A 17,659-nucleotide genomic window follows, 5' to 3' on the forward strand; every position below is an offset into this window, starting at 1 on the left:
TGACTAGAAAGCAGGTCTTCTTCATACATTTGGAAGACTTCCCATGTTAAAGAAGAGTGTTTTGTCCTTGGTAATTATGTGAACTATGAAGTGCTTCCCTACATCACAGTGATACGTGGCATTGCCTTCGTAATCATTTACCTGGTTTCATTCTCTGTTCACTCCAGTGAAATTTAGGAAATTTCATACTGCACTGAAAAGCAAATTGACAATTTTAAGACTCTCTCCAAAAGCTTCAGAAGGGATATTGGAACTAAATTCCTGCTTCTGTAAATGAAAAACAATTCAAGTCTTTTAACCAAACTAATTGATTATTCTGAGCCCAGAGGAAGAGAATAACTGTGTTTTTTTATCTGGATAGTTTTAATTTTGGCTTCAAAGCTGCCTCATTCATTATGATCCTTTCAGCTGAAAATGAAATCTAGATATGAGTTGATTCTTTTGTAGGAGAGGAGAGAGTATTTGAAATTAGGTGGGGACTTTTGTTGTTGTTGTTGCTTTCTTGATTTTTTGTTTGTTTGCTTGTTTTTTCCTTCCAGTTAAGAAAGTGTGTGTGTGTGCGTGCACGCATGTGGGTGTGTACTCACTTCCATTCTATAATATGTAAACTTGTATTAACTTTTGAATGAACATTATATATGTGGAACATAGCAACTATTTACTATTTACTAATTTTACCTATCACCGTAAGATAAATTATACTCAAAAGATAATAAAATCAGCAGAAAGTTAAAAAATATAAAAGTCTCAAAATATACTCTTGTACAGGCCAAAAACTTTTGCATCTCTGGGGCAAATTATTATTGCTGTTCTCTGCAGAGCTATCTTAATAGGAAGAGTTGTATTTTGTATTAAATAAATCAGTGGATTTATTAATTTTTGTGATGTTTTCCTTATTGTCCATGAAATAACTTTCTGTTTCACAAGGAAATAACAGTTAATAAAGGGCTTTTCACAAGTAATTGAACTTGATCCTCATAACAATTCATTAAGTAGATGGGAAGCTAATATTATTATTATTCCTGTCTTAAATACGAAAACACCTGGGCTCTGAGATGGCAAGCCATTTGCCCAAGATAAGTAGCTGAGCCACAATTTGAATCCAGATGTCTGACTCCAAATCCCTTGCGTCCTCTTTGAAATGAAATTTCAGGAGTCCATCTGGCTTGGTTTTAGTCAATGCCTGGATGATCTTTTATTTTGATGACACTTATCAGACCCTGCTTGATAGGTATGTTATATATGAAAATATGATTAAATATGAAATGGAAACAATATTAGACACTATGTTCTAAAGTTTCCAGTTCTAAAATTCTGAAGTCATACTTTGCAGTTTAGGAAAATAAAAATATATTTTGGAATGACTGACAGATAGGCCAGAAGTGTAGGTGTGGCACTTGTGGTCTCTCGTAAGGTCTTTGGTGTTGATTTTTCTACGTTTTAGTGCCCTTTTTGGTTTTCATTCCACAGCTTCTCGATCCTCCTGAGTGTGGCAATGGCTTCATTGAAACTGGAGAGGAGTGTGACTGTGGGACCCCGGCAGTAAGTCTCTGGGTGTTGGGATGATTTCTTTAGGTTGTTCGGGGTTATTCCAGGTTCACACACTGAAACATGAAGAGCAAGTGTTATGCCTAGAAATTTCATAAGATTTGTGGAAGAAAGATGCTTATTGTGAGGCTGTACATTTGTTTTAGAAAATATCCTGGTACTTTCAGGAAAATGACAGCATTCTCTGACGTTTTGCAAATGTTTATATTCCTTAGGAATGTGTCCTTGAAGGAGCAGAGTGTTGTAAGAAATGCACCTTGACTCAAGACTCCCAGTGCAGTGATGGTCTTTGTTGTAAAAAGTGCAAGGTAAATAAATGTGGATTAATAACCAGCTGAAAGAAAAGAGGACATATTTGATTAAATTGTTAAGGCTAGGTAAATATAACCAAATAACAATAGTAAGACCTAACATATGTTGAGTGACTAAATGCCAGGTGCTTTACAGGAGCCTCACAAACTTTGTCAGGAGTAGTTACTGTTTTTATTCCCATCTAACAGATGAGAACACTGAGGCTTGTAGTGATTAAGTAGTTTTCCCTGGGTCTTATACCAAGTAAGTCAGGAGCTAGGGCCTGAATGTTTGTAATCCCCAGAGTCTGTCCTCTCTCTACTGCCTCTCTGAGGAGCATGCACTTTAAATGAAACCATTTAATGTGCTATCATATATATGTAATAACAATAATAAAAATAAAATGTAACGTAATTTAAATGAAACTATTTTTTGAATGATGTGTTTCCTTTATTGTAAAGCCAAGTGGATATTCAATAGATCTTTCCTTTCTTGGTGCTCAGCTTGGTGTATCTCTTGCATTAGTTGTTGAGGGAACAAAAGAAATCCCTTTAGACATTAAAACACCTTTCACGTGTTGTGCATGAGAGTTTAATGCGTTGTTATACACCTTGTCTGTTTTCATCCTCCCAACAGTATCCTATACCTGCCCCCAGATATTTAAGCCTCTTCATCAAGACTACAGTTACTTGGGGCTTACCTTGCTCAAAGAAATCTGTCTTTTTTCTCTTCTCATGTAAAATCTGGTACAATATTCTACATTATTCCTGAGGTTCAATATCTTCCTCTCCCTCCGGTCTGTACACGTTATGGAGGCAGAGCCAGGCACTTACACTGTAATTGGTGCAGGTCTTCAGTAAATAATTGTTGAATGAGTGAATAAATATGCACAGCACTCTCTTACTGATTATTTGCTGATTGACTAACTTTAATGAGTTAAGAGAGGGTGAAATATGAACCTATCATATTAAATACCCTATTGTGTGCCAGAAACTGTACTAAGCACTTTCAAATTATGTCATCCTATATCCAGGTTTCGTAACCCTGGCACTGTTGACATTTTTGGCCAGGTAGTTCTTTATTGTGAGGGTGTGTCTTACGTCTTGTAGGATATTTAGCAACATCCCTGACTTCTACCTACTAGTTGCCAGCAGCATTCCCTCCAAGTCATGACGCCACAGTGTCTTCAGACATTGCCAAATGTCCTCTTGTTGAGACTGCTGTCTTAGATAATGCTCAGAGCTACACTTTTGGGATGGGCATTATTATCCAGATTTTTCCAATGAGCAATGCCAGTCTCAAGAAAGTGAAATAACCTGCATAGGCTCACTCAGCTAGTAAGGAATAAATGTGCAGTTACATCCCAGATTTGCTGGCAGCAATTTTTGTTGTTTCCACTTTACCACTGTGTCTCTGGCAGCGTTTTAAGAGAAGCAAAGCACAGGCAGAGATCTCTGAAAGCACTCTCTAAAAAAGGAAGATTAAACCAAATGTTAAACAGACATTCTTTCATTTTGGCTACCTCAACTGTTTATTCTCTCAGTTTCTCCAGCTGCCTTCCAGGGATCCCCAATCATTTATTTTAATTCTCAGTGTTTTAAGTCTGCCCATACATAAAATGCATTTAATTATGCTATTTTTTCTTGGATTTATACAATTAGACTCTTTGTGATATAATCATTGAAAGGAACAAGTACAAAATAATAAAATTAAAATATACAATAAAATGGCAGGGTTAACTATCCCAGAATATAAGTTACAACTTTACCAGTCAAGTAAGATCTCTTCTGCCACTTTCTCTACCCCATACCCCGACTCTCATCCCTAAAGGAGTCAGGCAGAAGAGTGAATGGAAAGGAGGGAATGGAAGAACAAGATGAGAAATCATATGTATCTCTGTTTTCTTCTGTATGTATTTATAATAATGTATCTGCTCTGTGCTTTGTGACCACCTAGAGGGGTGGGATAGGGAGGGTGGGAGGGAGGGAGATGCAAGAGGGAAGAGATATGGGAACATATGTATATGTATAACTGATTCACTTTGCTATAAAGCAGAAACTAACACACCATTGTAAAGCAATTATACTCCAACAAAGATGTTAAAAAAAAAATAATGTATCTGTAAGTCAAAGTTGGCAAACACTTTCTGTAAAGGGCCAGATAGCAAATAGTTTAGGCTTTGTGGGTTATAAGGTCTCTGTTTCAGTTACTCAACTCTTTCTTTGAAAGCAGCCATCGAAAATACAGAAGTAAATGGGTGTGGCAGTGTTCCAATAAAACTTTATGTATAAAAATAGGTGGCCAACCAAAGTTTGTCCTCAAGCCATAATTTGGGGACTCATTGGTTATTTACTTCTTTACTCTTTTTCTCCTTTTATTTGTATGTAAATTCCAAGAGGGCAGGGATTTGGGTTGATTTATTTACTGCTTTATCCCAGCACTTAGAACAAGTTCTCCTTTACTATGCTTTCTTTCAGAAGTTTCCTGACAGTTCTTGAACATTTACACTCTCACATAAACTCTACCTTAAATCTGCTCGTACTTCTACCTCAGAAGTTCTAGAATTGTAGCTTGCACCAATCCCAAGGAGGAAGAGAACCAGAGTATATGAAATTAACTTATCTTGCTTATTTCCTTATTTTTATGGCTTATGTACTCCCACTGAAATGTAAGTTCCTTGCCAGCAGGATTCTTGTGTTTTGTTCTCCACTGAGTCTCCAGTGGCTAGAGAGTCCCTAGCACATTTTAAGTGCCTAGCAAACACTTGGTGAATGAATGAACGAACACAAGTTTTGTTCTGATCTTCTGAAAAATATCTGTTGAACTCCTGATTGCAGTTGGCAGTGTGCTGCTCATGTTCTACAGACAGCAGGAAACTCAAATGCCTGGAGGGTCGTGAACAAGGGAGAGAAGATGAAAGTTGTATGTGCGTGTGTGGGTGGATGGGTGGGGAGGGGTCCCGAATACTGTGTATGTTTGTGTGAGCAGAGATAAAAGCATGGAAGGATCCCGCCCCAAATAGTAACATTTTGGAGCAGGAAAGAGAGCGGGATTAAAGAGGGAAGGAGAAGGATGATAGCTTTATAGATCTCTGTTTGTTTTGTTATAATGAATACTCTTGCAATTTATGAATCCAACAAGCATAAAATTTAGTTGTACAACTCCCACACTTACAAAAAATACTTGAGTTGAAAACAGACAAAAAAACTCTCATACACGAATACAAATAATAGAAACATTAAAAAAGGAATAAAAGACCAAGCTATAGATCTGTATAAAAATTAGGCAGGAGAGAAGATGGTAAAGGAAAGCATGGGAGGAAATAGCTTTGCCAGAAAATCTCACTTTTACAATTCAGTCCAAAATGTAACTTCCAAATTCTTGGCTGATGGGGTAAAAAAGAAAAATGTGATAAAGGTGCCAGTAAGAATAAGGGTAAAGTGTAAATCCAAAAGCTATTTGGAAGGAAGAATTACTAGAACTTGGACTGACTGTCCTTCTGGTACAGATGTACCATCAAGCACATCCTATTTTAACAAGATCTTGTAAGGCTTATGTGTGATGACTATGCAAATTACTTTATATGTGAGAAACTCTTTCTGAGAACAATTAAGTTGATATTTCATGCAGTAACTGTGGTTTTCACAGATTTCCATCTTAAACTAGTTTAAGGTATTCCTATCCAAAAAATATTCATTTTCCTTTTTTTTAAGATGATACTGTGAGAGTTTTTTTCCTTTGACAGCTTTGCACATTGATTTTTGTTCATTTTAGTTTCAGCCTATGGGAACTGTATGCCGTGAAGCAGTAAATGACTGTGATATTCGTGAAACATGCTCAGGAAATTCAAGCCAGGTAATTTACGAATAATTTCTCTAAACCCGATGGGGGAAAAGTAGGAGTATGTTTAATGTGCTGACCCCCAGGTGAAATGGAAATGGACAAGATACTCATGTTTCTCTTTCATGTCAACTCTCACTCTCCTTTTATTAATTTTTTGGGAATTGAAGTTTCAGTAATCAAAGCTTGAGCAGATGTTCGGCGTGATTTTGTCTTAATGTTGAACTAACTTAAGACTGTATACATACATGCCTTAGCTATTTTGTTTTTGTTTAAAGTAGAGTGTAAAAGGCATTTGCTTTTTGTCTAGCTAGTGAAGGAGGAAACAAAAAGACTCTTTCTCTTCAGCTGGTTGAAGCAGGAGTCAGCCAAGGCAGAGAGACCCACGGGGTATTGGGTTCTGAAAAGGGGCCTGTCTTAACTCTTGTTTATCTGACACAGCTTGCCACTAATAGCTGCTCTTGAATTTAATATCATTTAGTTGTCAATAGGGAAGATAGGGAAGTTGATAAACTTTGGCAGGGGTTCACAGATTTCAGTGTACATGTATATAGGCAGTCCTTACTTTGCATATTAGTGCAGGACCACAAATGACCATGCAAGCTGAAACCATGTAAAGTTATTATAGTAATCAATGGAAAAAGTTACAGTTATTCTGCGATCTTTAAAAAATATCAGATGGGGGGCTTCCCTGGTGGCGCAGTGGTTGAGAGTCTGCCTGCCAATGCAGGGGTCACAGGTTCGAGCCCTGGTCTGGGAGGATCCCACATGCCGCGGAGCGGCTGGGCCCGTGAGCCAAAATTACTGAGCCTGCGCGTCTGGAGCCTGTGCTCCGCAACAAGAGAGGCCGCGATAGTGAGAGGCCCGCGCACCACGATGAAGAGTGGCCCCCGCTCGCCGCCGCAACTAGAGAAAGCCCTCGCACAGAAGCGAAGACACAACACAGCCAAATATAAATAAATAAATAAATAAATAAATAAATAAATAGAGGTTAAAAAAAATGCAGAATCTCAGGCCCAGTCCCAAACCAACTGATTCAGATTCTGCTTTAAAAAAAAAAAAAAAAAAATCAGATGATTAAATACTCTCTTACTGTTGGTCTTAAATGAATAGGGAAGTGAAAAAAATAAACTAACATTTATTTAGCATATTAAATTAAAACAGAAACCCTGAAGATTATAGTATTTTATTTCTTTGTTAAAAAACTTACCAAGAGTAGTTTGAGCTGTGCTTGCCATCTCCTGGTCATATACCTTATGACACATGGTGAGCGTCTTTTCTATGCCTTGTTGAATTGCCACACTCCTTTCTAAGTTTGTATCAGCTTTTGACATTTTATCCTTTGTGCTTTCAATGTCCTGAAATATCTCCAAGAGATGTGAAGTGGTAAATGGGAAGTTTTTTGCTGAACAGCGGTATCAACATTCCATTCCCATAGTGATTTTTTTTCTATCACACCATTTACATTTGACTTGAATTTCTCTTCCAGTGTCATCACTTTTCATTTCTTTGGTGCACTTTCATCTTTGTTGGCCAGTTTCCTCTTTCAACTATTCTATTTTGTAAGGTGGCACATGGTATCACCCAGAGAGAGAGAGGTAACAAGCTCCATTCTTTGTTGTCTGTGCATGAACTGAATGAACAGATGCTCAGCGACCAATCACCGACAGACTTTGAAAGAAGTGACTAGATGGGCCATTGACTGTGATGGGCATCTCTTGTTTACCTAGTGATCAGTGGACTGAAGAGCTAGTAGCAAAGTTTGTACTTCATGCAATAACTCACAGTTAATCTACTGTGGTAACTGAAATTGGAACTGTGTCCTTGGGGTACTGGTGTTGTTTAACAAAACCACGGTGAGTGAAATTCATGCTCCAGTGTGAGTGAAATCCATGTAAAATGAAGACTGCCCACATCTTTTTTCTCTAGAGAAGAGGGATTCAGTAGTGGTATATCTACTTTAACCATTAAAAATGCTTTATTTTAAAGGTAGTCATCCTAAGAGATTAAAGATCTTTTGTGTAAAAGTACTTTCCTTTCCTACTATCTAATTAGCATTATGTTTCTAAGCTAACACCTAGTGATGATGGAAATACAGTGAATGGGCTCTGGGAATGAAAGTATATTAGAGCAACTTCTTTGAAATGTGATTATATGATAAGCAGGGATTTTAAAAGAATTCTAAATCTGAAAATGATGTACATACAAAGATGCTCTTGTTCCATTGGTTGTAACAACATAAATTGGAGATAATTATAACTAAATATTTTAGTACATTGATTATATGGTTTGTTAGCTCAGGGCAATGTGTTACAGCTATAAAGATGATACCTGCAAAAAAGTTTATTATGACGTGAGGAAACTTGTATGATGAAAGTAAAGGGCTGAAACAGAATATAAAACATTATCTATAACTTGATTACACTTATGTTTAAAAATATCACATTTTGTAGAAAATGGTAGAGGAAAAAAATGTACCAAAATACAAAAAATAGTTGTCTTTGGGTGGCAGGAAAATGAATGACTTTTGTCTTTAATTTTTCTTACCTTTTTACATTTTCTAACTTTTCTCAAATGAGTATGTAATTACTATAATGCTAGAAAAGAAGTATAATAAATTTAAAAATTACACTCTCTTTCTATCCACATAAGAATGCCTTGCAGTCTTTTCTGCAATTGTTATAAGGAAAGAAAAGGGAGTGGGTGGGCTGTAAAGCATGTCTTTTTCTAACATGTCCAGGATAGACCTTTGCTTGAGAGTCATTTTAAGTGTAAGGGCGATGTTACTTCTCATGGTGAAAAAGAGGAAACCATACCTGTTCCTCCATCTGTTGTCATCTTCCTTGCTTTTTTCTTGTGCTCTTGTTTTTCTTGCTCTGAGGAATAGTGTGTCTGTATAAGTTAGCTGAGTCATTGCTGTCAGTTCTTTTTATTTGTAAATAAGGATTTACAAATCAACTACTTTTGCCTCTGGTAGATCCATATTTTTAGGGGAAAGTGCACCAATTGTTACATTTCCTTTTGATTTCTCTTGATCTTGTTTGTTTTTATTTTCAGATGGTTTGGGAGACTATCCTATATTATCAGACTTTATTTTTAAAATGAAAATATTTATAAAGGGATTAGCTCATCTTGATATTTTGCTATGCATTTGGTTCATACTTCTGTTTTCTTTTCCTAGTGTGCCCCCAATATTCATAAGATGGATGGTTATTCATGTGATGGTGTCCAGGTAAGTTACTCCATCTTTACCTAAATGTTTCATGTGTACCAGCTTGAAAGAAATACTGAAGTCTTATCAAAGTAGGAAGATCATATTAAACGTTTTGTAATCAACTCTGAAGATAAAAGGCCTTTATTAATACTCATCTACTAGTTTTCCTAGTCATATTTACTTTTTCAGTTATCTGACAGAAGGGGACATCGTGTTGCTAATGGGTATGCTTTTCCATTTTAGGGAATTTGCTTTGGAGGAAGATGTAAAACCAGGGATAGACAATGCAAATACATCTGGGGGCAAAGTGAGTAAATAGTATGGCTTGATCCTTTTCAAAGTATGGTATCTGGCCCAAAGACATGTGAGCTGGAAATAATTTTTCAAGTACTTTATGACTAGGGGATTTTCAAAGCCACTGCAGGTCTTTGCAGGGACACTTTTGTGGAAATTAGAGAAAAGCACCTTCTTTGAGAAGACACAGCTCCATACCTCTTGGCTACCTGGCAGTGTCTTTGGACAGAAAGTGCCTTTGCTGCCAGGCAGGTAAAGTCCACTCTAGTGCATGCAGCTTGGAGAATAGAGCAAACCTGGGTTTTAGCTCCTCTTATGCTGTCCTTAGTATCCTTAGGCAAAACCCATCAACCACATGGAATGGACATGGACCCTGGATAGGGCACCCTTGGATAAGAACTGTAGCATTTTAGCTAGAATTGCTTTTTCTTCCTTAACTCCCTTTCTTAAACTCCAACTGGTTTTCCTAGTTATAGGTGAATTTCTGCTGAGGTAACTCTGCCATATCATAAAGAAATTTTAATGTTATTTCTTTCAAAATTCATCAGATTTTCAGAGGGAAACATATAACATTTATATCTAAAATATATTTAACTTGAATGTATATTTAAATGTGATATATTTTCCAGAAGTATTACTGGCCCTTTTGAAAGCAGTTTTTGTTTTAAACTCTTCCAGAAGATGATTTGTATTAGAAAGCAAGCTATAAAGATAATGATAATCCTTAATTGTCACAAACAGTGGCTATAATCCTTTTGGGAGGGGAAGTGTATGCTCTCTTTGGAACAACTAGAGAAACATGGGGATGGGAGAAAAATTTAGTTATGTAGGTTTATGCCCTGGACAAAGAAATATGGTTTTTGCTTCTTCCCCTTAAGAAAAATTAGTGGCTGACAGCAAAAAGTAGGAAAAGAAACTACCAATATAATTAGTTTAAAATATATCTATATATACATACCGACAGTCATCTTTGATTAGTTTGCAAAAGTTGTTTTGGGGCTTCCCTGGTGGCGCAGTGGTTAAGAATCCGCCTGCCAAGGCAGGGGACACGGGTTCGAGCCCTGGTCCGGGAAGATCCCACATGCCGCGGAGCAACTAAGCCCGTGTGCCACAACTACTGAGCCTGCGCTCTAGAGCCTGCAAGCCACAACTACTGAGCCCACGTGCTGCAACTCCTGAAGCCTGCGCGCCTAGAGCCCGTGCTCCGCACCAAGAGAAGCCACCGCAATGAGAAGCCCGCGCACCGCAACGAAGAGTAGCCCCCGCTCGCCGCAACTAGAGAAAGCCCGCGTGCAGCAACAAACACCCAACACAGCCAAAAATAAATTTAAAAAAAAGTTGTTTTGATCTAACTCTTGGATGGCTCCATCTATCAACCTTGGCTTTAGCAAAAATAATCCTGACAAAGATGCTGACATGACTTAAAAATGTTATTTGACTTTCAGAGATTTAACCGGAATTCAAGTTTGTTTAAAAGTAGAGTAACATTTTTCGATAGTTGTTAAGAATTAATAAACAAGGTGGAAATACTGCTGTTTCTTGAATCTTTAATTGTAGTGCATCACTCTTTTAATAAAATTGTCTTTATGATTCATAAAAGTTGCTGAGTGAGAAATTCGTGCTTTATATTTGGCACTGAGATTAAAGCATTGAGTATTTATTCAATGAAACATTTGGTAGCATCTTCCCCTAATTATTGGCCAAACTCTGAGGAGTGTTGTTCCGAGAACCTATAGCCTGAGTCCTATCAAAGATCTAAATAGATTTGTTTTCCAAGTTTCAAAGGAGCAATTGTGAAAAATGTACCTGAGTGATGGATGCTTTTGGTAGAGGGAACTCTTGTGAACCATAGCTACAATTTTTGGAATTGATAACATTGTAGTGAAGGAGAGTCCTTCGTGGGTGTTTTCCCCTTACTGCAAACATGCTGAACAAGTCATGTGGTGTAACTCTCACTGATAGAAAACTCTCTTCTGCTTCAGAGGTGACAGCATCAGACAAATACTGCTATGAGAAACTGAATATTGAAGGCACCGAGAAGGGTAACTGTGGGAAAGACAAAGACACATGGATACAGTGCAACAAACGGTGAGATGGAGAAATTAGCTAGAGTTTATACCTCAGTTGCAGGCACTACTTTTTGAGCGACCAGGACTTTCCTGTTTTCTGCATCCTGTAAAGCATTCTCTTCACCTCATCTCTTCCCACAGTTCCAGCATCACCTTTGCAGAAAGCTTCCAAATCTTAACACACGTTCTGACCTCTCCCCTAAGGCTCAGGCCATGCCTATAGCTGCCTCAGGACTTTCTCACCTAGAAGACACCTGTCACCATCTCAAAGGCAACAAAAATTAAAGCCAACAGAATATGTCCTCAGTGCTGATAGATTGAATTAACTGGCTCTGACTTTTATAAAGGACTCTTTTTGCCAAAGGTCTTAATATCTCACTGTCCTTCTGTTTAGAAGCCTCAGGGTGATCCCTGATGCCACCTTCCCTCTGGCTCCTTGTCCAAATGCCAAATCATGTTCATTATTCTCTTTTACTCCTCCACCCTTTGTCTTTAATTCATCCCTTCATTTCTATTTCTATTGTATTACCCCAACTAAGACCTATATCAACTCTTCAACTATTACAAAAGCCTGTTACTAGTTTTCTACGCCAGCAGTCTCTAGCATGCTCCCATCAGAATAATCTTTTCCTGAATCTTTTTGACCATGTCAAAAATTCTTTGTTCAAATCTCACTGGTTCCACATACCTAATTAATAGTAAGAATAATACCCAACATCTATTGAATGCACACTATGTGTTAAGCACTGTATTACACTTTACATAAGATATATCGTCTAATCTTTATGGCAGTTTGCCCTGTTTTATGGAGGAGGAAACTGAGACACAGTTAATTAATTTGACCAAGGTCATGTAACCAGGATATAACAGAAGCAGAATTAGAATTCCAGCAGTCTGATTTTAGAACTCCCTCTTAACCACTTTGCTGAATGTCATACTGTCTTGCTTAACAAACAAAATAGAACCTTAGCTTGGCTCTGTACCTCTTCCTCAATTTGGCCCCAACCTACATATTTTGTTTTTTCTGCTCTTCCAAAGTCTAGCAAACCTGGCCATTTCTAATACATTTTATTGTCCTACCTCCACGCCTGTGCTTGTGCTATTCATTCCTTAGGAAGCACCCTCTATACTCACTCCATTACCAGCCAAAAATTTAGCCATCCTCAAAGCCCCGCTTGGACAATGCTCTCTCTGTAAATTATTTCTGGATCTACTCTGGAAATAAATCTTCTCCCTATTCTCCACTGAGCTCCCACAGCCCTTTGTACTATTTTTATGGCCCTTTTTGCCAACTCTATGTTTTATAATTGTTTAATGTATATGATTTCTCTTCTCATCCAGAGTATAATTTCCTTGGGGATAAAAATCATGTCTAATTTTTTTATATATTCTAAAGTATTTAGTAAACTCCAACAAAAAAATGTTGAATGCATATCTCTTCTGTGTTAAGAAAGCATTTTCATTTATGATAGATATAATAAAATGATGATATAACTTTTAAAAAATATTTTTCAAGAAAGAAATAATACATATTTTCTATGTTGGTGATACATACAAGTCTTAATTTTTCTCTTTTTCTATCTGATAAAGCCTAATATTTCCATATATAGTCTTGCTGGCCTGCTAATCAGTCTTTGTAAGATATTTATTAGAACATGTGTTTATCATTATTATATTAACAATTAAAATGTGTTAAATATAGAGACTAAGTAAGATAGTATTTAACACAAATGAAAATATTTTACAAGTTAAACTAGAATTGTATGTGATAGCTGGGGGAGTAGTGACATATATTGAAAAAGGGATCATGAGCCTATGTGGTTGAGAATCTACAAAGTATATGAAACGTATAATCTCTTCTTTAATTCTGGTGCCACAGGTTGAAGAAAGCACTGTGTTCTAAAAGAATACTCATCCAAAGATCATTGATTCACTTATCAAATATTTTTATAAATGTTTTAGTATATCCAGTGATGTGTTATGGGGAAAGAGATTCGGATATAAAAAAAGTCTATTTCATGGCTAATTTCCTTTAGATAAATACTAAATGGACAATAAAGGAAAGGCTAGAACACAGTTGGGATTTTGGTGCACCAACGAGAGTTTCAGAGAAGACACTTTTTAAAGCAGGGGTAAACTAATTTGAGCTCATTTTATTTTGCTTATAATTTGAGGAAATAGTATCGTTGATAAAAAACAAATGCTAAAATTAGATAAGATTATTGTTCTAACTTTACAGGGTTTGTTATGTCTTTGGAGAAAGAAATAAAGTAAATACTTCATACTTTTTTGACACAGGGATGTGCTTTGTGGTTACCTTTTGTGTACGAACATTGGTAATATCCCGAGGCTTGGAGAACTCGATGGTGAAATCACATCTACTTTAGTTGTACAGCAGGCAAGAACATTAAACTGCAGGTAATGATCTAACCATTCTATGAGAACATTAGTCATCTTATTTCCCAGGAATGCAGCTTAGGATTACTTCTGTTTTCAGTCCATGTGTATGTTAGTAAGATGAAATGGACTCTAGTCCATAGAGGTGATTAAGGAAATCCTGACAGAAAAGATATGAAAAGAAGAGAATTAGTTGACTGCGGAATGTTAAATATGGTGGCTAGAGTTATGTTTAATTGGTCAGTAAAATCTTGCAGGGTTTAGTTTGCATTTCATTCTTACTAAGGGAAATGAAAGAGGATTTCTGGGTAAAATCAGTAGATTAAATATATGCATCTTCTTTTGCTCCCTTCTGAAATCCCACTAAAATGACACCAAATGGATCTCTTTTAGAATTCATGTATCCACAGGGAAGCAGAGAAAGGAGGGGAAACAACAGCAACAAAATTTTGGAACATGGAGAGCAAACAGATGTGTGGTAGATGATTATCAAACTAAGAAAGACGAATATATGATATTGCTTCTATGTGGAATCTCAAAAAAGGGTACAAATGAGCTTATTTGCAAAACAGAAGTACAGTCACAGATGTAGAAAACAAACTTATGGTTACCAGGGGGTAAGAGGGAGAGGAGGGATAAATTGGGAGACTGGGGTTGACATATACATGCTACTATATATATAAAATAGAGAACTAATAAGAACCTACTGTATAGCACAGAGAACTCTACTCAGTACTCTGTAATGGCCCATATGGGAAAAGAATCTAAAAAAGAGTGGATATATGTATATGTATAACTGATTCATTTTGCTGTACACTACACAGCATTGTAAATCAACTGTACACCAATAAAAATTAAAATAAAAATAAATAACAACAACAAACAAACAAACAAAAACTAAGAAAGCTGAAGTCCTAAGTCAGTAATGGGGAAAACCAAGAAATAACCCAATACATACTGTCAGTCCTGAAAGGCTCAAAAATGGGCAGTGTCATCTACTTCTGGAAGAGGGAGTAAAGGAGTTGGAGATTGGGAAAGGAGCTAAAATAAAGAAGATAGGTGAAGTCTGTTAGAGAAGCTGCTAGATCCACAGATTACTTCCCTGACTCAGCTAAACTGGGGGTTGCTCACCCTCCCATGAAAGATTTGAGCTTTACAGTCTGCAAAAAATAAAACAGAAGGTTTCCAAACTGAAGGACAGCAGGAAATATCAATACCAGATTTGTATAGAAGTGGTCCAGCCTCATTGGTATTCAGTCAGAAAGTCCTAGAATTTCTAATCATCTGTCTGGTTCCCCAACTCAAACATGAGCAGATTATCAGATTTGTGAAGAAAGACTCTAACATGAAAAAAGAGAGAGAGAGGAAGAGAGAGAAACAAACAACAGAAAATACAGCAACCAGCTCTCAACATTTATGAGAGATAAGACATTTCTATCATGAAACAAGAATAGAGTGTGATTTTTAAAAATGAGGAACATAAGAAAAGAAAGAAAGGCTGTTGGAAATTAAAAACACGATGGGCAGAAATTAAACTCATAGTTGAAATTAATCTCCCAGAAATAGGGCAAAGAGGCAGAAGAAAGGGAACATAGAGCAAAGCTCACCATTTTGGAATAGAAATAATAAGAACAGAGAAACAGCAGGAGGAAATTAGCAATTAGTACCTCCAAGAGCATTATCTAGAACTGCTGGACCTTGAATTTCCATATTGCCAGGCTCACCAAGTGCAAGGTGCAATGAGCGAATAGATTAGAGACAATCAAAACTTATCGTTAGGAAATTTCAGAACCTTAGGACAAAGAAAAAGATCCCAACTGTTTCCAGAGAGGAAAGAAAGAAAGGATCAGCATTAGAATGGTTTTAGGGTCTATCAACAAGAGCCCTGGGATCCAGAAGACAATGGAGAAAATGATTTCCAAACTGGAATTCTGTACCCGGGCAAAATATGAATCAAGTGTGAGGGTAGAAAATAAAGTCACATTTAAATATGCAAGTTTCCCCCGAGTTTACTCCCGTATGTCCTTTCTCAGGAAGCTATTAGAAATTGTGCTCCACCAAAATGAAGAAGTAAACTAAGAAAGAACACAAGGGAATTTAGGAAACAAGATACTCACCATGGAGAGAGATATGGCAATCCTCCAATGAATCGTGAGGGGAAATCCAAGATGTCCAGCTCTGAACCATTTACAGGAGCCAACCAAATCAGATAGGAGCAGAGGAAACTTCAGGTGGAAACTCCAGGAGAGATTATTTCAGGAAGGTGAACTGATGTTCAGGCACATCTTAAGTGGAGATTTTTGACAGCAGATTGGATTAATTTTGAGGTAGTGATACTTCAACAAACAATAAGAGACTTGGCTAATCTGAGGGAAACAAAAAGTTGTACAAGGAAAAGAAAGGGGTTCAATTATGGCGTGCTATATCACTCAACTAAATAACATTTACATAATCATAATAATGCACAATTGTTATTGAGTTAACTATCGATCAACAAAACTGTGATGGAAGGTAGGGGAGAGATGAATCTCAAATTCCATAGAGGGAAGTCAATTGATAATACTTAAAATGGAAAAATTAAAAATAGTGATGCAAACTCTTATTTAAAGATATGTACATAAAAAAAAACCAATGAGTCAATTAAGAGTAGAAACTGGTTTCCTTCAGGGAGGGATATACGGAGCAGTAGGGGGCAGTGGATCGCTTTATTGCATTTTAAAAAACCAAACTGTCTCTTAAAACTATGTGCATGCATAATTTTGGTAAAAATAAAAAGAATGGAGATTTTTATAGTAGCACTGACATGGTACCAGATGAATAAATTGATTATGAATATACATTTTCAGTTCCCATCCTGTTTATTTAATTAATTTATTTTTCTCCTGTTTATTTTTTATTCCTGCATAATATGTGGGCTTGCTATTTTACATAGCTGTTGCAGTAGTATAGTCTTCTCAAATATACAGTTGATCCTTGAACAACATTGGTTTGAACTATGAGGGTCCACTTTTATGTGGATTTTTTTTTCAATAAGTATATGCTACAGCACTACACAACTCCCCATGGGTTGAATCTGTGGACATGGAACTTGGATTTCCGACTGCGGGGAGGGGTGGCACCCCGAACCCCCGCATTGTTCAAAGGTCAGCTGTAATTTGTTAATAGAACAATCTTTTTTGGGAAATGTAAACCCAAACCAAAAATTCTCATCCTTGTTTGAAATATATTTGACACCTTGAAACCTACTTATTTATCAAGTCAAATGCTAGTAATAATGGCTTACTTGTACATGATAGCCAAGGCAAAATGATAAAGCCATTTCAATTCAGGCCCTTGTTATAATAATTATGTTTAAATTCTAAGATATATCAATATCTCTGAAAGGAATTAGATCAAAAGGTTCAATTGCTGTCTCCATTTGGAGGTTGAAAATGTCTATGCTACTGTTTTTTATTAGATAATAAAGAGAAAATAGAGAAAGTGATATTGCCTACTTTTAAGTTTTTAAGCATGTTCTCAAGATGAATGTGAATTCACGGAATCCCATTTTCTTTTTGCTCTCAATTTATTTTTAGTGGTGGGCATGTTAAGCTTGATGAAGATGTAGACCTTGGCTATGTGGAAGATGGGACACCTTGTGGTCCCCAAATGATGTGCTTAGAACACAGGTGTCTTCCTGTGGCTTCCTTCAACTTTAGTACTTGTTTAAGCACTAAAGAAGGCACTGTTTGTTCAGGAAATGGAGTAAGTATTCAGTACCTCACCATGGGGAACTATTCAGTCCTTTTATATCACAGAAACAGACAAGACCCTAAACTGCTTATTTCTGTAATAATCGAAAACATGCTTGTCCATGTTTCTCTAGCTGGTATGTAAACTGTCGTGGGGTCATAGTCATTTGAATATTTCTGCCGTGTAATCTGTGAAAGCCTGGGAATAAGAAAAAATTTAATGTTCCTAACCAAATTCTTCCATCTTCCTCTCCTATTAGGTTAAATTGATCTTT

The 17,659-nt window shown here is 36.8% G+C and overlaps 1 protein-coding gene across 1 annotated transcript in view; it reads left to right on the forward strand.

Annotated features, from left to right (window-relative positions):
• ADAM22 (ADAM metallopeptidase domain 22) overlaps positions 1 to 17,659 on the forward strand; it is a 238,956-nt gene that overhangs the window by 183,114 nt on the left and 38,183 nt on the right. The window contains 8 exon segments of the mRNA XM_036863312.1: positions 1,471 to 1,542; positions 1,764 to 1,856; positions 5,614 to 5,694; positions 8,861 to 8,911; positions 9,137 to 9,200; positions 11,170 to 11,275; positions 13,555 to 13,674; positions 17,229 to 17,397. Coding sequence (XP_036719207.1) covers positions 1,471 to 1,542; positions 1,764 to 1,856; positions 5,614 to 5,694; positions 8,861 to 8,911; positions 9,137 to 9,200; positions 11,170 to 11,275; positions 13,555 to 13,674; positions 17,229 to 17,397 — 756 coding nt within the window.

This window comes from Balaenoptera musculus, chromosome 9, assembly GCF_009873245.2.
Source record: "Balaenoptera musculus isolate JJ_BM4_2016_0621 chromosome 9, mBalMus1.pri.v3, whole genome shotgun sequence".
Lineage (NCBI taxonomy): Eukaryota > Metazoa > Chordata > Mammalia > Artiodactyla > Balaenopteridae > Balaenoptera > Balaenoptera musculus.